Below are 23,879 nucleotides of genomic sequence, written 5' to 3'. Positions count from 1 at the left end.
CGATTTTTCTATCATGAGACAGACAGATGTCCCACTCACCAGGCTGGATAAGAAGGTCTCATGGTCAGGTGTCTGTCAGGTGCCAGGATCTGCCAAATCACACATGCCCTCAAGTCTGTCAACGGGTACTGTTATGACTCTTAGTCCATGTTGATGTGAACGACTTGAAATGTACCTGTCTGTACTGTATGAATAGAGGCGTGATTGAGCTCTCTTACTATGTCTTGGGCTGGTTTGTCTCTAGCCTCAAGCAACATTTTACCTTCACCTAGGATGGTGCCTCATTGCAAACAGAAAATGATCAACTTCGATAATTGACTTAGTTTCTGGTGTCATTCCAAGTGGAGTATCTGTCAACCTGGGGTGACATGATGGACAGACCTCGATGTTTTGCCAGAGATGGTCTTCATCTTTCACCCCTGGTGTTTTGGCTACTGGCCAAGGATCTTGCCACCCCGTAGTGCCTTTTTTGGACAAAATTCCTGACTCAAGAATTCAGTCTAAGAACAACCTCAAGGTTTTGTTACTAAACACCGAGTCTTAACATGAAACTGCTTTCACTGGAAGCAGTTTTCACCTTGGAAGACATTGACATTTCTACAGTCAGAGACCTGGTATAAGGCTGTGGAGAACACCCCAGCCATATCTGGGGTGTTCTACACATTCAGACCACAAACCAAAGGTGTGAAAACTAAAAGAGGTGTATCAATATTCATTAAAGATAATACACCCTCCAGATTGGTTAAACAGTATGATTCCCTGGAGAGATACTTCAGGTGCAAGTAACTGTTGGTAGAACACCTCTTCAAGTCATTGCCAGCTACAGAACCCCCTCCATGAATCAGGATACCCACACTGCCTATTTGGGTCTACTTGAGTCTATCAAGATCCATCTGAACACCATGGTTTTGGGTAACTACCCATCCATTGACTGACTATGAAATTATTTATGCGAAAACTAATTTGCCCAAAGGTTCATCAATTTTACTCCAGTGCCCTGGACCGGTTCCTCGACTTTAGCTGGTCCAGGGCATTGGAGTAATTGACAGCCCCACAAGGGGTGGCAACATCCTGGATCTGGTGCTTACCAATATGAGGAACCATTAGCACCATTATGAGGTCTTCCCTGGTGAGATATGACCACAAAATTCATCTCATTTGAATTTACTATCACACCTGACCCCTCACAGCACAAATTAAAGCAAAAAAACTTCTGAAACAGATTTTTAACCTCTTATGCGATGGTGTAATAGATTCACCGCACCTCCTTCCTCAGATGGAACCTGGTGACTATGCTGAATTCTACACAAATGCTTTATACAAACACCTGAACAACTGCATTGATGCAACCATACCTGATAGGACTAAAACCAAGCTCCTTGAGGAGTAGCAAACCTGTCTGGTGGACAATTGCCATTAACAGGCTTTACAATGAGAGGAAGAAATTGCTTTCTGGGTCTCACTCCCTCTTGCTCTTAAACTGGAAACACTCCCTCCTCAGCTTTAACAAGCAAATAAAACTTCTTGTGAAGTCCTCCAGTGCTAACTACGAATCCAAATTAGCGTTCTTGTAAGTTATAGATGTAACTAAAGGAAAGGCTCAGATTTGTGATGAACTGGTGGTTAGTGATGCCACATATACCGACCCTGTGGGCATTGCTAACCTGTTCGCTGAGAGATTCTGTGAAAATTCACTCCTCCTTTCCTGCCACGCTTACCCCAAGACATCCTACCACCTGTCCTCTATCTCTAAAGAGCAGGTTGTGAATGCCCTCTCCAAGGTCAAACACATTATCCATGGGACCAGATAACATCCCAGGCTGTGTCCTACATGGGCTCAAACAAGAATTAGCAATGCCATTGGGTACTCATAGCTGAGGCGAATCCAGTGCTTAGACTGAATGGAAAAAGGCTACCATTGTTCCCTTGCACAAAGGTGATGTTCTTAGTGTTTCACTCTTGCAGTCATTACATTTGGGTAATCTGCGGGCAGGTTTCCCTCAATCGACCTGAATAACAAAGTCTTGGGTCCTGCGTCGGTTGCTGTCTCCTCTTTCGTGACGTCAGGTCGTCAGGGGTATAAAACATGCAGCTGACGCCATTTTAATCCGTCTTTCTTGCCGCATGGTGCCCGAAGCAGAAGCAGTTCGCAAGTGCCAGTCAGCCGACTCCTGAAATTTTCAATTTCGAGTTTCAGAACTGAAGTCTTCAAACTAAAGCTAAGTACCCCATTGGGGAAACTTTTTTTTTTCTTGCTCCTTACCGATGTCAGGAAAAGTTAATAGTTACCTTAATTGTGGGAAGCAAATACCTCATAAGGATTTTCACTTGTACTGTATTCCTTGCCTAGGCCCTGATCACGACGTGCCTTGCTGTCTGTTTTGTGCTAAATTTAACCAATACACTATTAAGCGTCTGTATATTTTTGCTTCTAAATATTTTGGTTCAAGATTTAACTACCCTGAAATGTCGTTGGTTAGCAATCAGACTACCGGAGTTCACAAGACCGTCGAGGTCCAAAACTGACGACGAAGCTTCTCCTAAGCTAGTCGCCGGTTCACCAGTACTCAGTAAGGTGCTTTCGCACCCCCTGATACCTGCTACATTTGAGTGGCAGGCCCCTACCGAGACCCATTCGGAGTCCGGTATGCCACGAGATTCTGCAAGTATTGAACCCGCGGATGTCTCTCCCTTGGATGGGTCTGGAGCCGCTGAGCAGGCACTGGCTTTTGAGGGTGTTTTCAGGCCTCAATATTGATGTTCTTCATCCCACATTGCTGCAGTCCTAACACTTGGGGGTAGTCCGCTGTCCCAGTCGGCCCGAATACCAAAGTATAAGGCTGACGTCGGTCAAGGCGCATTAGTCTGACGTCAGAACGTCAGGGTACAAATGCGCATGACCGACGTCATATCCTCTGTCTTTTTTGCCGCATGGTCCGATGCAGAAGCAGTATTGCGAGTGCAGGTTGGCGTTCTGAAATTTTCTGAAGTCGGAGTTTCAGACCGAATCAAAGTTGGCTAAGTACCCCGTTGGGGAATATTTTGGTTTTTTCTTGCCTCAGTATTTAACCGGATGTCAGAAAAAGTGAATAACTGTATTTCTTGTGGGAAACAGATACCTCATAGGGATTACCATACCTTGTGTATACCTTGCTTAGGGCCTGAGCACGGCGTTGTTGGATGTCGCTCTTGTGCTAGATTTAACAAACGCACTATAAAGAGAAGATTAGACTGTGCCAGGTTAGTTTTGGGAAGCGTTGTAATTATAAAATGCCGCCGGATGCTCCGACGCCGCTTCGCTAAAAGCGCAAGGACAAAGCAGCAAAGCCTAGGTTGGAAGAACCGTCTGTCCCGGACGTCGGTTCTTTAGAAGGCTCGGTGGAGCCGGAGGTTCTGCCAGAAGTTTCTTTGGAGTCTCAGGGAGAGACTTTACTGTTACAAGATGTGTCCTCTCAGGAGGTAGGCCAGGCTGAAGGGGCTTCTCAGGTAGCTGTTCTCCCCTCCCTTCCTAAGGTGGTTAGGCCCTCCCTTCTGTTTCCAAGGCTTCTTGAGAGGCAGGCCAGGTTTAACTTCAGTGGGTGTCTCTCCTAGTTCTTCAGGGTCTTTGCCTAAGAAACATATGCTTAAAATGGCAGAAGATTTGATTACTATGATTAGGTTCTATGCCCCCTCCTGATAAGAGGCCTAGGGTGGAACCTGAGCTTGAGAGTTTTGAGCAGTGTTCGGAGGCTTCTGAGTCTTCGGCTGAAGACTTACAGGAGTATCCTCCTTATTCTGATTCTGATGTAGATGATTCTACTCCTTCGGCTTCTCCTCCTGAGGATTTTTCTTTTTCAGAGACTCTTCATTCCATGAGGGAGCATTTCAAATGGGAAGGTCAAGATTTCTCTGATTCCAGGAAGAGGCTTAGGGAATTTTTGTTTCTACCCCAGCATAGGCCTTTAGCTATACCTCCTGTTCTGGATGTGGTGGAAGATGTTTTTGCAGAGGCTTCCCTGAACCCTGATTCTTTGCCTCCTGCCCCAGTTAAACCAGATAGGTATTATAGGGTGCCTGAAGCTCATAAGTATCTTTTTAAGAGTCCTAGGGCAGACCCAGAAACTGTTTCTCAGGGGCCTAAAGGTGTTAAGGCTTCTGTTGTTAAAAATCCTGTTCCTCCTGATAAAGAGGCAAGGGCTTTGGATAGATGGGGAAAGAAGGTGTATACTTCTTCCACTTTAGCCATGAGGGCTTTGAATTGTCAGTTCCACATGTTAAAATACCAAAATTATCTCCTTTCACAATTGAAGTCTAAGGTGGATGCTCTGGCGGAAGGTATTGAGTGTAAAGAGTTGCAGGATTTAGTACATGTTTCTGAACAGGTGGGTAAGCATTCCTTGCAATGTGGTTTTGATGCTGTACAGGCCTCTTCGAGGGTGGCTGCCACTGGTTCTGTTCTTCGCAGGCACGCCTGGCTGAGGGATCAGAATTTAGCTGAGCATGTTAAGACAAGGATTTTGGATGCTCCGTTACAGTCTGATGTGTTGTTTGGTTCGCCTGTGGAAGCAGTTTTAAAGAAAATGGAGGACAAGGCTAAGTCTATGCAGACTGTTAAAGATTTTTTGCAGGTTCAGCCTCCGAAGTTTAGTAGAAATTGGCCTACTAAGGGGTGGACATATCCTTCTTATGATTCCCAGTCTAGGGGTAGGTCTAGATGTGGTAGGGGCAGAGCTCAAGGTTCTTTTAGGCCTAGAACAGGGAGTTCACCTGCTCAGTCTTCTGGTGAGGGCAGGGGTCAGTCCTTTCGTAAGCAAACCCAATGACCTGCCTTTTCAGCTGCCAGAGCCTTCTCGTCTGGCAGCACCTTTGGGGGGAAGGCTGGCACTTTTCAAAGAAAATTGGAGTTTAATTACCCAAGACAGATGGGTATTGGATATCATTCACCACGGTTACAGGTTTTATTTCCATACCTTGCCTCCTTTCAAAGGCATGCCAGACATTCCTCCTCTACAAAGAAAAGAGGCCCACAAGCAAATTTCTCTGTTACTCCAAATAGGGGCCATTCAGCCGGTTCCTGTGCCAGAAAGGGGCCTAGGATTTTATTCTCGCCTGTTCCTAGTACCAAAAAAGGGGAACACGTGGAGACCAATTTTGGATTTATCTATCCTCAACACTTATCTGGACATTCCCAAGTTCAAAATGTTGACGTTACAACAGCTTTTACCTCTGCTGGGCAAAGATCACTGGATGGTAACTTTAGATCTCAAGGAGGCTTACCTTCATGTGCCTATCAGACTAAGTTGCAGGAAGTATCTGCATTTTCGAGCTGGGAATTCCCATTATCAGTTCTCTGCATTGCCCTTTGGCTTATCTACTGCACCCAGAGTATTCACAAAAGTTCTGGCTCCAGTGATAGCTTACTTCAGGCTAAAAGGAATACAAATCTATCCTTACTTGGACGACTGCCTGATTCTGGCTCAAGAAAAGGAAGACCTTTTTCAGCATTTGGAATATGTGATAGCAGTGCTAAGATGCCTGGGGTATTCTGTGAACGAAATAAAGTCCAGTCTAGTACCCTCTCAAGACATGTGCTTTCTGGGTGTGAGACTGAATACAGCAACCCAGATGGCCTTTTTAACCCCGGACAAACAAAAGAATCTTTCCCTTTACTTCCATCAACTATCTCTTCAGTCCGGGCTGACTGCAAGGACAGTCCTTCAAGCCTTAGGGTTCATGGCATCTTGTATTCTGGTGCTTCCCAATGCCAAACTGCATATGAGGAAGCTGCAATGGTATCTCAAAATGTATGGACACAGCACTGCCAGGATTTGGACACTGTCATTCAAATAATACCTTGCATTCAAAAGGAATTTTGTGGTGGGCTCAGGAATGTCACCTAAACAAGGGACTCTCTGTGACCCGGCCAGAGGCGAGTCAGATTCTAACGACAGATGCCTCAGACATAGCTTGGGGAGCTCATCTGAATGGAAAGTGGATACAAGACAAGTGGCCTGCCAGACTACAGCATCTACATATCAACATGAAGGAGATGTTAGCAGTCCAGTTTGCATTAATGGCTTTCAAGGAGTTACTTCTTCCAGGGCAGGTGTTGATTCTAACAGACAACACAACTGTCATGTGGTACATCAACAAACAAGGGGAACACATTCTTATCCTCTATGCAGGCAAGCAATGATTTTGTGGGAGACTGCTCAGCTTGCAACTAAATCTTCAGGCAAGGTTTCTGCCGAGCACAGAACTCCTTAGCAGATGTGTTAAGCAGGCAAATCATGGATCCCCACAGTGGAAACTGGATCTTCATGTATTTCGAAATTGACAGTGTCATGGGGAACTCCAGACATAGATCTGTTCGCTTCTCCACTAAACCACCAGCTGCCAAAGTTTTGCACGAAAAGGTTTCATCACACAGCTTGGAAAGTGGATGTTCTTTCTTTCAGTTGGAAAAATCTTCATGTGTATGCCTTTCCACCTCTGCCTCTCCTCCCAAAGGTACTCCTAAAGGTCAGACAAGACAAGCCAAGGATGATTTTAATAGCTCCAGATTGGCCTCGGCAACACTGGTACCCATTACTGAGGAGTCTGGTAAGGAAGCCTCCATGGCCTTTACCTTTGATTCCACACCTTTTGTCTCAGAGGGACGGTCATCTACTCAATGTCAAGCTTCACTCTCTTCATCTAACAGCCTGGCATATTCTGTTTTGAACCACAGCAGGTCTCAACTTCCTCAACAAGTTTTGAATGTGATTATGGAAGCCAGAAGACCTAGTACAAGGAAAGTGTACGCAGAAAAATGGAAGAGATTTTTATTTTGGAGTGCAGCAAAGGATTTGGAGGCTTCCGAGCCTAATTTGAGTGTGGCTCTTCAATATCTTACTGAGTTATTGGACAAAGGTTTGTCTTTCTCTTCCATTAAGATTCATGCTGCAGCAATTTCAGCTCACTATGATTGTGACCCACCATTGTTTTCTCATCCTTTGTTCAAGCAATTTCTTAGAGGGGCAAAGAATATAAGACCCCCACGTAGAGCTCCTACTCCTGCTTGGGATCTCAATTTTGTGTTGGAGAAACTTACTCTACAATCTTTTGAGCCTGCGGCTACTGCTGAATTGAAATACTTGTCATGGAAGACTGTTTTTTTGTTGGCCATTACTTCTGCAAGAAGGGTTTGTGAATTGCAGGCCCTTATGGCGGTTGAGCCTTTTTTGATTTTCCATAAGGATAGGGTATCATTACGTACTAATCCTTCCTTTATGCCTAAGGTGGTTTCTAGTGTGGCTTTAAACCAAACTATTCATTTGCCTACTTTTTATGCAGATCCCCAAAATAAGGGGGAAAAGATTTTGCACACTTTAGATGTACACAGGCAGTTGCGTTATTATTTAAGCAGGACTAAGGATTTTAGGCAGTCTCAGCAGTTGTTTGTTTCTTTTGCTTTGAGTTCTCAGGGCAAGCCTGTGTCAAAACAGACTATTTCTAAGTGGATTGGGTTTTGCATTGCATTTTGTTATTCCCATCATGGCAAGGAGATTCCAGCTGGGATTAGGCCTCATTCCACTAGGGCTACTGCCACTTCAACAGCATTTCTAAGGGGGGGGGTGGCAACTAAGGATATTTTGGAGGCAGCTACTTGGAGTTCAGTGCATACTTTCTCTAAGCATTACCACCTTCCTCTCTACTCTAAATCTAGGGCTGGTTTTGCCACGGCTATTTTGCAGGGCATGTTGACAGCTCCTGCTTCTTTATGATTTGCCAGCCTCCCTTACCTCTGCTTTGGGATTCTACCCAAGTGTTAGGACTGCAGCAATGTGGGATGAAGAACATAGTACAGTTTTGTACCTACCATAAATGTAGATGTTCAAGATCCACATTGCTGCAGTCCAATCCCTCCCTCCTTCCCCTCTGTGTTTAGGGGTGGTTGTGTGGGTGGGGTTGTACTTTTGTAAATTTGTATATATTGTACATATATTTGGTACAGGAGTGTTTGGTGTTTTTGGTTTTGGCCTTATCTTTTTAGGGTCTTCTGACATCTGGGGCAAGAAAAGACTGAGGATATGACGTCAGTCATGCGCATTTGTACCCTGACGTTCTGACGTCAGACTAATGCGCCTTGACCGACGTCAGCCTTATACTTTGGTATTCGGGCCGACTGGGACAGCGGACTACCCCCAAGTGTTAGGACTGCAGCAATGTGGATCTTCGAACATCTACATTTATGGTAGGTACAAAACTATACTTTATATTAAACCGACGCCATCAACAAAAACAAGGCCAAAACCAACATCTATGTCTGAAAACTATGCATGAGCCACGTGTTCAGGCCCCTATGCCTAAACAACAAATGATCACAATGGCTGAGGATTTAATTACCTTGATCAGGGGTTCCCACCCCCACCCTGCTAGGAGGCCTAGGCAAGGCACTGATTATGAATCTTCAGATCAGGTTTCCATTTCTTCTGATTCCTCTTCTGATCAGGAATTCTCTATTCCACCTTATGAGGACTCTGAAGCAGAGGAATCATCTCTTCTGCTTCTCCTACTGAGGATTATTCTTTTGGAGAGACTTTGCATACTTTAAGGGAACATTTTCACCGGGAGAGTCAGGATTTCTCAGAACCAAAAAAGAGGCTTGGGGATTTTCTTCTTGTTCTTCTTCTTGTTCTTGTTCTTCTTCTTGTTCTTCTTCTTGTTCTTGTTCTTCTTGTTCTTGTTCTTCTTGTTCTTGTTGTTCTTGTTGTTCTTGTTGTTCTTGTTGTTCTTGTTCTTCTTGTTCTTCTTGTTCTTCTTGTTCTTCTTGTTCTTCTTGTTCTTCTTGTTCTTCTTGTTCTTCTTGTTCTTCTTGTTCTTCTTGTTCTTCTTGTTCTTCTTGTTCTTCTTGTTGTTCTTGTTGTTCTTGTTGTTCTTGTTCTTCTTGTTGTTCTTGTTCTTCTTGTTGTTCTTCTTCTTCTTGTTGTTCTTCTTCTTCTTCCTCTTCCTCTTCTTCTTCTTCTTCCTCTTCTTCTTCTTCCTCCTCAACATAGGCCTTTGGCAATACCTCCTGTATTAGACATTGTTGATGTGTTCTCGGAATCAAGCATGGCTCCTGATTCCCTGCCTCCAGCTCGTAGTAAGCCATACAGATATTACAGGGTTCCTGACTCCCACAAATTTCTTTTCAAAAATCCTGCTGCTGATCCTGAGACTATTTCTCAGGGTCCCAAGGGTGTTAAGGCTTCTACTGCCAAAAATCCTACCCTTTCAGATAGATTCCAGGGTGCTGGATAGATGGGGAAAGAAGGTTTATACATCTGCAACCTTGGCAATCCGGGCTTTAAATTGCCAGTTTCATATGCTTAAATATCAACAGCATGTTATGGGCTTACTAAAACAGAAAATGATGATTTCTGATTGTGTGGAAAATAGTTACAGGATTTATTGCATTCAGCAGAATAGGTTGGAAAGCATACTTTGCAATGTGGTTTTGATTCCTTGGAGGCCTCTTGCAGGGCCGCTGTAACTGGATCTGTGATGAGGCATGCCAGGCTCAAGGAGCAAAATCTGCCTGATCATGTTAAAGCTAAATTTTTGGATGCCCCTTTACAGCATGACAGTCTGTTTGGTAATAAGGCAGAAGAGGTTTTAAAGAAAATGGAAGACAAAGCTAAATCCATGCAAACTGTAAATGATTTCTTACACGTGCAGCCACCCAGGTTCAGTAGGCACTGGCCTACTAAGAATTGGTCCTTTCCTGTGTCCAACAGAGCCACTCAGGGCAAACCCAGGTGCTCCAAAGGCTCCAGATGTCAATCACAGGGATCTTACAGGTCAAAGCAATGGGGTGCCTCCACCTCCAAATCTGGAGGTAACGAAGCACAACCCTACAGTAAGCAGTCTGTGACTTTCCTCTGCCATCTCCAAGCACTTATCTTTTGGCAGCCCTCTTGGGGAGAAAACTAGCACTTCATGCTCAAAATTGGCAGTTAATTGCCCAAGAAAAGTGGGTATTAACCATAGTATCTCAGGGGGTACATATTACATTTCCACACATTGCCAATTTCAAACGGATGGCCAGATCTGCCACCAAACCAGCGGGCAGAGGCCCAGAAACAAGTCATGTCCCTCATGGATATGGGGGCTATTCAAACCAGTACCAGAAAAGGAAAAAGGACAAAGATTTTATTCAAGACTTTTCCTGGTACCCAGAAAAGACAAATCATTACGTCCCATTCTGGGCTTATCAATTCTAAACATGTTCCTGGATATTCCAAAATTCAAAATGCTGACGTTACAACAGCTACTGCCTATGCTAGGCAAGAATGCCTGGTTGGTAACTCTAGACTTGGGCATACCTGCATATCCCAATAAGAGAATCTTGCAGAAGATACCTTCACTTCAAAGCAGGCGTTTTGCATTAACAATTCTCTGAACTGCCCTTTGGCTTATCTGCTGTGCCCAGGGTCTTTACAAAGTGCCTGGCACCAGTAATTGCATTTTGCAGACAAAGAAACATTCAAATTTATCCTTATCTGGAGGATTGTCTCATTCAGGCAGAGGACAAGGTCACTCTTCTTCAAACTCTGGTGTTTGTAAAAAGGCTTCTAGCATGCCTATGGTACACCATAAACAAAAAGAAATCACAACTGGTACCCTCTCAAATAATTACATTCCTGGGTGCATGCTTGAATACAACTGCCCAGATGGCTTACCTCATGCCAGACAAACAAATACAATTGACAGCATACTTCAAACAAGTGGCAACAAAAAACCAAAAAACCCAGCTATCTGCAAGACCAATTCTGCAGGCTTTGGGGTTCATGGCATCCTGTATTCTACTAATTCCATATGCGAGACTGCATATGAGAAAACTTCAATGGTATCTAGAAAGCTTATGGAGTCAACATTGTCACAGCCTTGAAACAATGATTCCTCTCATTCCCTGCCTGCAACAGGAGTTTCTTTGGTGGGCAGAGACATGTTACCAAAACAAGGGACTGTCATTTATTCTACCCCCCTGCCACCCAAACCCTAACTAAAGATGCATCAGACTATGCTTTGGGGGGGGGGGGTTGCACCTGGCAGGGGAGATGCATTCAGGGTAAATGGAGCCCAAACCAAAATGCATCTACATATCAACCAGAAAGAAATGCTAGCTGTTCAGAATGCTCCAACAGCTTTCAAGGACTTCCTTCATCCAGGATAACTACTGATGAAGATGGACAACACCACAGTTATGTGGTACATAAGCAGGGGGGTACCCAGTCCTACTCCCTTTGCAAACTAGCCATGGCCTTGTGGAGCACAGCCTTGACTTACTAAATACATCTTAAAGCTCAATTCCTGCCAGGAAAGCAAAATGCTCTGGCAGACGACCTAAGCAGAAATCTTAAGGACCCACACGAATGGAAACTGGATCCACAAATCTTCAGCACATTAACACAAAGATGGGGGAGCCCAGACCTAGATCCATTTGCCTCTTCCTAAAACTGTCAGTTGGACAAATTCTGCACAAGGATTCATCACAAAAAAAGAATGGGAAGTGGATGCTCTATCCTTCAGCTGGAAAAACCTATCGGTGTATGCTTTTGCCCCTCTGCCTCTACTCTCCAAGGTCTTACTAAAAGTCAGACAGGGAAAAACAAAAGTGATTCTAATTGCTCTAGACTGGCCTCACCAAACACTGGTACCTGCTTCTAAAAGAACATGTCGCACCTTCCTCCATGGTATGTGCCTCAAACACCTCACCTTTGGTCTCAGCAGAACTGTCAAATTCTGCACACTGCTCAAAACTCTGAATCTTGCAGCATGGCTAAACAACCACATCTCTCCGTAAACCTGTGATGGATGTCATTTTGGAGGCCAGAAGGCCTAGTACTAGAAAATCTTATGCTGATAAATGGAAGAGATTCTGTGCTTGGAACCAAGCACAAGGAATAGACACAGCAAAGCCCAATATTCCTCAGATTTTGCAATACCTAACTGAGATGCCTCACAAGGGCCTATCTTTTTCTTCAATAAAAATCCATGCCTCTGCCATCTCGGCTCATTACAACAGAGCCTCCCCTCTTTTCTCATCCCCTGCTAAAACAGTACCTCAGAGGGACCAAAAATTTAAGGCCTCCCAGGAGAGCACCAACTCCTGCATGGGACCTCAACTTTGTGCTGGAAACTCACCCCAACCTCCTTTTGAACCAGCAGCTACTGCGGATATAAAGTTTCTTTCTTGGATGGCAGCCTTTCTTTTGGCAGTCACTTCAGCTAGCAGGGTTTCAGAACTACAGGCTCTCATGGCATTTGAGCCTTTCATTATTTTTTACCTAGACAGGGTGGCCCTCAGGACCAATTCTTCGTTTATGCTTAAGGTGGCATCCAGTGTGGATCTAAACCAAACCATTCACCTGCCAACTTTCTTCCCAAATCCGTAGAACAAGGGAGAGCAGATTCTGCATTCATTGGATGTACACAGACAACTAAGATTCTACTTAAACAGAACAAAATCTCAAAGTCTGAGCAACTACTGGTGGCATTTGCTGCAGGATCAGAGGGGAAGGCTATATCAAAGAAGACTATTTCTAAATGGATAAGCCATTGCATTCGTTTCTGCTACTTGCACCATGGTAAACTTGTGCCCAAGGGGATCAGATCTCATTCCACCAGGGCTGCCTCTACTTCCGCAGCTTTCCTCAGAGGGGTCCCTACCAGAGAACATTCTAGAAGTTGCTACTTTGAGCTCAGTTCATACATTCACAAAGCATTACCATTTCCCTCTCTTTTCTAAATCCAGGGCAGGCTTTGCCACTGCAGTCCTGCAAGGCCTTATAGCTGCTCCTAATGCTGTTTAGTTCCATCCTCCCACCCATACCTTTGGGATTCTACCCAAATGTAATGACTGCAACAGTGAAACACGAAGAGCATAGTACAGTTGTGTACACTTACCATAAATGTAGATGTTAGAGTGTATTCACTGTTGCAGTCCAGATTACCCACCCGCCAGCCCCCTTTCTATATCTTTTCTTTCCTTCACTGTACTGAAAAGCCTTTGTGGTGTATTTGCTTTTAGTTGAAGGTAAATTTTATGATTTTTAAAGTGCATTTATATATTTATAGTGATGTGTGTGTGTGTGTGTGTGTGTGTGTGTATGTGTATATATATATATATATATATATATATATATATATATATATATGTGTGTGTATATATATATATATATATATATATATATATATATATATATATAATTTATTTTTTTGCTCCCCATTTGGGGGGGGGCACCTGACATCTGGGGCAAGAAAAATCGATTAAAATGGCATTGGCTGCATGTTTTATACCCCTGATGACCTGACGTCATGGAAGAGGAGACAGCAACCGACTGAGGGCAACCCGCCAGTAGATTACCCAAATGTAATGACTGCAACAGTGAATACACTCGTACATCTACATTTATGGTAAGTGTACAAAACTGTACTGTGCTTCCACGGACCCCAGGAACTATAGACCTATTATCTTTCCCATGGTGAGAATCAAACCTTGCACCTAGTGGTTGAAAGGCATGCACCTTAACCACCGTACCACTTGGTGCTTCTGTTTTTTATTTGCTCTTTGGGTTTGAGGTGAGCTACATTCTGTGTGTTATGGTGAGGCGAGCTGCATTCTGTGTGTTATGGTGAGGCGAGCTGCATTCTGTGTGTTATGGTGAGGCGCGCTGCATTCTGTGTGTTATGGTGAGGCGCGCTGCATTCTGTGTGTTATGGTGAGGCGCGCTGCATTCTGTGTGTTATGGTGAGTAGCTGCATTCTGTGTGTTATGGTGAGGCGCTGCATTCTGTGTGTTATGGTGAGGCGCTGCATTCTGTGTGTTATGGTGAGGCTGCATTCTGTGTGTTATGGTGAGGCGCGCTGCATTCTGTGTGTTATGGTGAGGCGCGCTGCATTCTGTGTGTTATGGTGAGGAGAGCTGCATTCTGTGTGTTATGGTGAGGAGAGCTGCATTCTGTGTGTTATGGTGAGGAGAGCTGCATTCTGTGTGTTATGGTGAGGAGAGCTGCATTCTGTGTTGTGGGGTGGGGGTGTGTGGGTTCATACTTTTGGTCTGTTCCTCTTAAATTTTTTTTTTTGGCAAATCTGTGAGAACTGAATTCACTAAATAATGGTAGCCATTTAAGTTGGTCTTTCAGGAAATGCATGGTAACAGAATATTTTATTCTAGCAACTTTGCAAGCAAGGTTTAAAATGTGTCCCTGGTTTTGGGCCCCCCCCCCCAATAAATTGTGGCTTTTTCCAGATTTCTTGTGCTGTATAGTTTTCAGTGAGTAAGAGAAGTTTAGTGCTGGTTATGCTAAGTCTGTTTGTCTTCGTAGCACAACAGGTAGAATAACTAACTGCTTTTGATGCAGAAAGCTGTGGGTTCTACTCCCACATTATGTAGATGGATTGCTGATGCTGTTCTGTGTTGTACTTTAAAGGGGTGGATGCTGCAGTCCTGAGAATGTCCTCTTTGGCGTAAATACCTAGTAACTATGAACCTGTTATCAGTTTAGTGTCCATTCCCTATTGCAATTTAGTAGTTTATCATGTTTAATGCAGCGTAGACAGTTTTATTCTTCAATGGCAACGGGCACTTTATTTGTAGAAGAAACAAAATATATTGCTAGCAGCAACCTTTTCATTAGTTACACGTTTCTTTAATATGGAATTATTTAGTTGACTTTTTTACTTCTGCAGAGATTGTGCATATTTACTGATACTGGTGGATTGTAGAAGTTTGAGGAGACTTATGATGGAAATGTTCTGAATTGGGCAGCTGTCATTATTGGTTCATGTATTTTGTTTCATTGCTTACTGGAAAAATGTTCAAAACAGTAAATTTAAAACTCACTCTAACAAGTGTGCTGTATTATACAAGGACTGTAGGAAGGTGTATCAAGGAACACGTGTGCTTTGTGTGCAAGGGGCCTAATGATTTGAAAACAGCCCAAAGGTAATCTTTATCCACCACTAGCCATTTGCCTTTTCTTTGAATGCGGGTTTCAATGCTTTCAATGGAATGTGATTTTCAAAGGCAGAGAAGTTTTAATGCCAAGTCTGTTTTCATGTGAGACTATTGCTTTGTTTAACAGATATCCATTTAGTGTTTGTGCTGTAAAATGTAAAAAAAAAAAAAAAAAAGTTTTAAATGAAATCCAAATAATCATTGTAGAAGTAAAGCAGTATGCACATTAGGGTTTATAGTAAATGGGGTGAAGTAGCCAAGTAATAGGACATTGGAATGGCTGCAGGGGAGAGGGCTGTATGGGGTGGGGGGGCATTGGGCCATGATTTTGTGAGTGAGGAAGGGCTGCAAATTCAGACAGCCCCGGGCTGAACAAAGTAGCTATGCCACTGATCAGTAGGCCATGGAGAATGACTTTTGGAGGTCCTAGCAAACTATAAGTTTTTGCTACGATTAGAATATTGCTAATCATATTAAATGCCCTACTTTTACCACAAAACCCACATACTAGTAGATGCAGTAAATGTGTGTAAAAGAAAGTGGGTGCAACTAGATGTGTAAATGGATAAAACAATGTAAACTGAAATGTTACAAAAAATATGGCTATGGCAATGCAACTGCAGGTTGGGAACAACAAGTATTAAAATAGTAATGGAAATTAGGAGTACCAGTAAAAAGAGGGGGAAATAACTGTGTATTAGCATCATAGCTCCAACCATTTTTGCTCAAAGCTAAATTACAGGAATGATTTTAGTAAATCTCCCTGGCACTATGGAATAGGATGAATCCATGACTGCAGCCCAGACAATCCATGTTAGATTATTGGCATGGGTGACGGGCAGGGGAGGATGAATTTGCACAGTTGATGCCAGTGCAAGGCTGCTAGACCTTCTGCACTGGCTGCTCCATAGAAGATTGTGTTTTATCACTTGCCTGCAATAACTGCATTGGCTCATGCCTACATTAAGCAGAAGTTTTCTGCTGAGCTGATTAAGTTGGAGCTGCATGCATGGGAAAATGCACACCTCCCGTGACCTGGCTGTTATGACAAATCTGCAGGCAGCTTAGGGGTAGGCTGCTCAGAGTGACTAGCACGCTGACCTGCTCTCTACTGTCCAGCCCACGCCGCAGGGAAAGTGGACAGATCAGTAGAACTTCTTGGGTAAGAATGAACTACACTGCTCTGTCAGGCCAGGTATGCCTAGCTCCCATCCCTGCAGAGTGAAAGGGCAGATTGGTTGCAGGAAGTGGAGCCTTTTTGGGTAGGATCCCTCAGAGGTAGGGGATTTAAAAAAAAAAAAAAAAAAAGAGAACTCTAACTTGCATCAAAACATGTGGGCGAGATTTGAAGTGGAGTTGATATCAGTCATCCTCAACCTTTAATATATTGGTAATATGTCCTGAAAATTCTTATATTGAGGAGGCTTGGAAAAATAGTATTCTTTGAAGGATGTGAAAAGTGTAAAGGAATGAAATAAGCTAAATGACCAACTGTGTGAACATTTATGTAAGATTTTAAATGCTAACAAGTTTATTTTTCAGAGTGGATGCAGTTGTGAACTGTACATAAAAATGAAGAGACATGGGCTAGGCTAAATGTAGTACAGCTGTCACCAGTTTTAGGTAAATCCTATGTGGCTTAATGTTCAAACCATTCAGTTGGAGTGAGGATTTTCTGCTTTCCAGTATTGAAATGGCTATATCTCTCCTCCTCTTAGAGCAAGAAATCTGGACAAAGCCACAAGTAATGGGAGGGATAAAGGTGCAAAAGTAGGGACACTTTTTTTGAAATATTGCTTTTCCAAACTTAGAAAAAACTATCTTACATTTGTTGAAGGCTTACCAGTGGAAAAGTGAAGCAAGCAAAGAAAAAAACCTCTGGTATTCCACCATGGCAAAAATCCACCACGATCGAGTCCTGTGTTGAACAGCAAGCAAATTTAATGGAAAAAAGAAAAAACAGCATTGCAATTCCATAGTGATAAAACGATTAGCCAAAGCCTTCTTCACATCGATCTGAAGAAGGCTAAATAGCCGAAAGTGCTTATCGTTCTATCACTGTGGAATTGTAATACTGTTTTTACTTTTTCCATTAAATTTGCATGCTGTTTGACACAGGACTCGATCATGGTGGATTTTTGCTGTGGTGGAATACCAGATGTTTTTTCTTTGTTTGTAAACTTAGAAAGTTGACAATTTGTATTGGCATGAATTTTCTGAAGGCTATGAAGTCTGAAAATCAAAAGTCTGCCATTTTCTCATTTCAGTCCTCAATGATTTGCCAGAAAACTACAATTTTATGAGAAGCTGATCAAAAATGAGTAAACAAATCTGGACAGTCTGTGAAAATCTGGACAGTTGTAGAGCTATGAATACAGCTGATTTGTTTTTATTTTCCATTCAGAAGAAATTGTGTTTGTTGAAATAGCAGTGTAAAAATCAAGCAATTTAATTGGTTGAACAGCAGCCGCACTTTCAATCTGCTCTTCTCCTGAAACACAATGCATATGTCCAGAGAAGACTAGGTACATAACAGCTTTTGTAAGATTGTCCATTCAGTCTTCAAGATCACAAGACAAATATTTGGTGCATGTCCTGCAGTAAGGGACTTAAGCTACCTGTGTTGGTTGTTTTGTACCCCTAATGCTCCTTATGAGGTACAAAAACCACAGTTTACATTTTGAGCTTGTATGTATGTAGCTTTTATATTTCTTGTGCAAAAGTGCTAGCCTAGGAGTGCAGAATATGAAGTTGGTCCCCTCTGCCTGGTAAAATAAGTGCATTTTGTACATTTTGGAAAGTTGTGCAAACTTAGCCTTGCTTTAGTACTGTTTAGAGAGCAGAACTACAAATTTGGTTTACTTGTTAGTAAGTGTTTGTGTTGCTAGCACTGTGTTCCTTCCAGATGGTGTTTATAGGATAGTAACCATTTTTTTCTGTCATTCTAGCTCCCAAACCTACTAGAGCAATGCCTCACATTGCTGCGAAGTGTGTGGATATAAGAAAAAATCATCATAAAACGAAATGGTTTATGCCTTTGGATCCGAACCAGTGTGAGAGCATAGCCAACCTAGAGGATGCTGAAGGCAAGATGATCAGAGCCAGTGATATAGTCTTTGCTGCCCATATTCCTCTGTTTAACAATTCGATGACCCCCTGGTTCCAGTTTATGTTGGTAATTCTACAGTTTGACATTGTATTCAAAATGGACAATCCTATTGGTAAGTTCATTGTATTGCATATACAAAATAATTTAAATGTTCAGTGACTAACATGCTGTTCCTACTGCTAGTTTTTATTAATGTAGCTACCCATTTAGAGGCCTTGCAGCCTTTGAAGAATTAATGCTTGGTTTGTCTAGTCTGCCCCTTTCAATTTTATATTTGTGTGTTTTTTACTCTAGGCTTTCTTTGGAATTCCTTTTAACTGTTTTACACTTTAAATTTTGCATTTATTGCATGAGCCAGTGTTATAAAGATGTGCTGAAATGGTTTCAATACGGAGATAAATACAGCAGAATTCCTGAACTATTGTGTGCATTTAATAATTTCTTGCCCAGCAATCTTGTAACTATATCTATGTGCACCTAATTTGAATCTCTGCTACTAAGTGTTTTATTCAGCAGGTCTCCTTTTTAGTACATGGGTGAGGCCCTTAAACTGTCTACGTAAGATCATCAGAACTTGGAGATTTGGTATGCATGGCTAGGCTTAAAAAGACTCTTGCTGTCGTTAGCTTATTAAACACCTATGAATCTTAGCAGCCTTCATTAGATTGCCTTGATTTGGACTTTGTCCATTCCTGGATTCATTTTGAAGCAAAGTAAAAAACATGTAATCCTCTAGTATGCCTGGGGCATTGACATAATTTTCTTTAAGATTGTCTAAATGGGAATGTATTTGATTGGAGGGAAAATGCAAATGTACCATAAGGGCTAATTTCATAAACATGGTGCACACTTAAGGCTAGTGGGTGGGTGGGGGCATGGGAAATGCCAGGTAGAGTTCAGATGAAAAAGTGCAGCAAAGTTGCAGAACAGTGCTGTTGTGTACCCACTAGGTAAATGTTAAAGTAAATGAGCAATATAGTAAGGGTAAAAACATTTTCAGGAACTGTATTATATAGGTCGCCCCACTACCCATATCATTTTACTTTACTCCATCACACGTCCTGCCTTTATATGAGCACTGAAGGTATTTCTTCTATTGAAGAAGCAGGCCTGCCTGTGCTGCGTATTCTGCAGTTTTGCTAAACAGTGTCCAGAAGATGGAATTGCTGCTGCTCTTTCTGGGCATAAGCCCCCAGGCTGTACCCTAATGTCATGCCAGGCCTTTGTGTAAGTGTACAACTGTCCTTGTAGGCACACAGCCAGCATGCCCATTCTGTGTCCCCATCATTTGTGTTCATTTTACCATCTTACCTTTGTAGTGTATCTGCTTCTTGGTGTTCGTTTCACTGTTTACAGAGAGATGCTTCTGCTCATAAATGTCTTATCTGGTAATAATGCAGCTTTGCCTCTGGTGTTTACTTGTTGGTAAGTAAAGTAGATGTACTGTGAATCCAGCCACAACTCTTTTTAAAGGCAGATTGTGAAGAGATGTGATTTTTTTTTTTTTTTGTCACATTCTTGCAGTGTTAAAAAAAAAAAAAAAATGATTAAGGCTTCTAACACTTGGTCTCATCAGCTTTGTCAGTTGCCTGTAGTCCAGATACAAAATTATTGAAAAGCAAGTCTTCCTAATACAAATTATGATCAGTTCTGCTAAAAAAGAGTAAGGCTAAGTGGCTTCTTGCCTATAGCAGTGGCATCTTCGTGAGTACTGTTTGTTTTTTTCACTGTGGCTACCAAGAAAGTAAGTGTGTGTGTGTGTGTGTGTGTGTGTGTGTGTGTGTGTGTGTGTGTGTGTGTGTGTGTGTGTGTACCTCTCAGTGCAATAAATCTGGACAAAAACAAAATGGGGGGACAGAGGCCCAAAAATAGGGACATATTTTAAATATTAACTTTTGTAAGCTTAGAAACTTGCTAGAGTAATAGGAATTGTTTTGACATTTTCTGAAGGATTTGAAGTCTGAAACTCAAATGTATTCATTATTTAGTGACTTCATCCCAATAATTTGTCAAAAACACAGATTGTTATGAGGAACAGACTAAAATGTGAGCCAAAAATCTGGACAGTTGAGGTCTGTGTGTGCATCTGTGTGTGCGTCGGTGTTCTAAGTGTTTAGCTGTTGCAGTCATTACGTTTGGGTAATCTGTTTGCAGGTTGCCCTCAGTCGGCCTGATTAACAAAGTCTTGGGTCCTGCATCGGTTGCTGTCCCATCTTCCATGACATCAGGTAGTCAGAGGTATAAAACATGCAGCCGATGCCATTACATCAGTCTTTCTTGCCGTGCGGTGCCCGAAGCAGAAGCGGTTCGCAAGTGCCGGTCAGCCGACTCCTGAAATTTTTGTTTTCGAGTTTCAGAATCGAAGTCTTAAACTAAAGCTAAGTACCCCATTGGGGAAACTTTTTTTTTTGCTTGCTCCTTACCGATGTCAGTAAAAGTTAATAATTGCATTACTTGTGGAAAGCCAATACCTCATAAAGATTTTCATTCGTACTGTATTCCTTGCCTAGGCCCTGACCACAATGTACCTTGCTGTCTGTTTTGTGCTTTAATCAATGCACTATCAGTCATCGGTATATTTTTGCCTCTAAATATTTCGGTTCTCTGTTTAATTATCCAGAAATGTCGTCTGTTAGCCATTCGACTACCGGTATTCCAAAAAAAATGCAAAGATAAAGACGGAGACAGGCCGCCGAGGTCCAAAACTGCCAACAACGCTTCTCCTAAGCCAGTCGCCAGTTCACCGGTACTCAGTGAGGTGCTTTTGCAGCCCCTGATGCCCACTACTTCTGTTTCGCAGGCCTCTACTGAGACCCATTCAGAGTCCGGTATGCCATGAGATGTCTCCACTATGGAACCCATGGATGTCTGTACCTTGGATTGGTCTGGAGCCGCTGTGCAGGCACTGGCTTCTGAGGGTGTATTCAGGCCTACGAACTTGCATATTAAATTGACGCCTCCTACATTACTTAGGCCTAAATCTCTATCCATGTCTAAAAAACTGACACCCAGGCCACATGTTCAGGCCTCTATGCATAAACAAATAAGAATGGCTGAAGATCTAATAACTCTAATCAGGGGTAGCCACCCCCCTCCCCTTCTAAGAGGCCTAGGATCGAGGTCGATTATGAATCTTCTGATCAGGATTCTGTTTTTTATGACTCTTCTGATGACCTGGATTTGTCCTCATCTCCTTATGAAGATTCTGCTGCAGAGGACTGTATTCCCTCTGCTTCCCCTCCTGACAATTTTTCTTTTGGGGAAACCTTGCATTCTCTAAGGGAACATTTCCACTGTGAAAGCCAGGATAATTCTGATTCAAAAAAGAGGCTTTGGGATTTCCTTCTTCTACCTCAGCAAAGGCCTTTAGCTATTCCTCCTGTACTAGACATTGTTGATGATGCTTTCATGGAATCTAGTTTGGCCCCTGATTCCCTGCCTCCTGCTCCCAGAAAACCTGACCGATGCTACAGGGTCCCTGAGTCCCACAAGTTCCTTTTCAAAAATCCTATTGCAGATCCAGAGACTATTTCCCAGGGGCCCAAGAGCATTAAGGCTTCTACTGCTAAAAATCCTACCCCTTCTGATAGAGACTCCAGGGTGCTGGATAGATTGGGTAAGAAGGTTTACACTTCTGCAACCTTGGCCATTAGGGCTTTAAACTGCCAGTTTCATATGTTAAAATATCAGCAACATGTTATTGGACTTCTTAAACAGAAAATGATGTTGATTCCTGACTGTGTAGAAAATAAAGAATTACAGGATTTAATGCATTCTGCCGAACAAGTTGGAAAACATACTTTCCAATGTGGTTTTGATTCATTAGAGGCCTCTTGCAGAGCTGCTGTTTACTGGGTCTGTGCTCAGAATGCATGCTTAGCTTAAGTAGCAATCTTTTCCTGATCATGTTAAAGCTAAGTTGTTGGATGCTCCTTTAAATCAGGGCCGCCTGTTTGGCAACAAGGCTGAGGAAGTTCTTAAAGATGGAGGATAAAGCTAAATCTATGCCAACTGTTAGATTTTTTACAAGTTCAGCCTCCTAGATTTAGTAGGCACTTGCCCTCTAAGAATTGGTCCTTTCCAGCTCCTTCCAGGTCTTCTCAAGCCTAACCCAGACACAGCAAAAACCTCAGGTTTCAGTCCCAGGGGACTCACAGAACTAAGCAGTGGGGGGCCCTCCACTTCCAAGTCTGGAAATAAGACCCCCCCCCCCATATGGTAAACTGTCTCAATGACTTAAAATTTCCAAACACTTACCATTTGACTGCCTCTTTGGGGGAAAGATTGCTCTTCATACAAAGAATTGGGAACTCGTTACCCAGGACAAATGGGTTTTAAATAGTATCCCAGGGATACATATTTCACTTCCACACATTGCCAACACCAAGTGGGTGGCTGGACCTACACCCAAATCAGTGGGCAGAGGTCCCAAAACAAGTATTTTCTCTCTTAAGCATGGGGGCTATTCAACTGGTACCAGAAGAGGAAAAGATTCTCCGAACCTAGAAACAATGATTCCTATCAAACCTTGCCTGCACCTAGAGTTCCTTTGGTGGGAGAGGCCTGCCACCAAATCAAGGGACTACCTTTCACACCACCCCCTGCCACCCAAACCCTAACAGCTGCATCAGACTATGCATGGGGGGCTCACCTGGCAGGGAGGTGCATTCGGGGCAAATGGAACCCAAGTCAAATGCACCTGCATATCAATCAAAAAGAAATGTTAGATGTACAGAATGCTCTGGCAGCCTTCAAGGATCACATTCTTCCAGGACAACTAATGGTAAAGACGGACAACACCACTGTTATGTGGTACATAAACAAGCAGGGGGGGGTGCACATTCTTACCCCCTCTGCAGACTAGCCATGGCATTGTGGAACACAGCCTTGAGCTACCAAGTGCACCTACAAGCTCAATTCCTGCCAGGAGTATTAAATACACTGGCAGGCGGACTAAGCAGAAACCTCATGGACCCACACGAGTGGAAACTGGAACCAAGGATTTTCAACATGTTGACAAGCAAATGGGGGAGCCCAGATACAGACCTGTTTGCCTCTCCCCAGAACTACCAATTGGACAAATTTTGCACAAGGACTCCCCACAAACAAGCCTGGAAAGTGGATGCTCTGTCCTTCAGCTGGAAAAACCTCAGTCTATGCCCCCTGCCTCTGCTCTCCAAAGTTCTACTAAAAGTCAAACGGGACAAACCAAGGATGATTTTGATTGCTCCAGAGTGGCCGCGCCAACACTGGTGTACCCCCGCCTGTGCAGTGTGTCATGGTGATCTTCATGGCAACTGCCTCAGACTCCTTCCCTGCTGTCTCAGCAGTAGAACCAGATTCTGCACCCTCCGCTTCCAACACTAAACCTTGCAGCCTGGCTAATTACGTAATCTCTTCTTTACCATCCCTCAGCAAACCTGTGATGGATATCATCTTAGGTAAGGAGGCCTCGTACTAGAAAATCTTATGCTGAAAAATGGAAAAGATTCTGTGCCTGGAACCAGTCTCGAGGGATGAACACAGCAGCGCCCAATTTACCTCAGATGTTACAATACTTAACTGAGATGCTTCACAAGGGCCTGTCTTTTTCCTCCATTAAAATCCACGCCTCAGCCATTTCAGCTCATTATAACACAGCACCTCCCCTCTTTTCTCTCATCCACTGCTCAAGCAGTTCCTCAGAGGGGCCACAAATTTGAGACCACACAGGAGAGCTCCAACCCCAGCCTGGGACCTTAACTTTGGCTTGGAGAAACTCGCTCTACCTCCTTTTGAGCCAGCTGCTACTGTAGACTTAAAATGTCT

At 43.1% G+C, this 23,879-nt stretch overlaps 1 protein-coding gene across 1 annotated transcript in view; it reads left to right on the top strand.

Moving 5' to 3' along the window:
- The window catches only part of WLS (Wnt ligand secretion mediator), a 903,497-nt gene that overhangs the window by 107,856 nt on the left and 771,762 nt on the right, over window positions 1-23,879 (top strand). Inside the window, exon 2 of the mRNA XM_044085601.1 lies at window positions 17,911-18,183. Within this exon, the coding sequence (XP_043941536.1) occupies window positions 17,911-18,183 (273 nt within the window). The remainder of the gene's footprint in view (window positions 1-17,910; window positions 18,184-23,879) is intronic.

This window comes from Protopterus annectens, chromosome 10.part0 (genome assembly GCF_019279795.1).
Source record: "Protopterus annectens isolate FY-2018-M chromosome 10.part0, PAN1.0, whole genome shotgun sequence".
In the NCBI taxonomy this organism is placed as follows: domain Eukaryota; kingdom Metazoa; phylum Chordata; order Ceratodontiformes; family Protopteridae; genus Protopterus; species Protopterus annectens.
The sequence above is the reverse complement of the archived record's forward strand: the minus strand, read 5'-3'. Positions and strand labels throughout refer to the sequence as shown.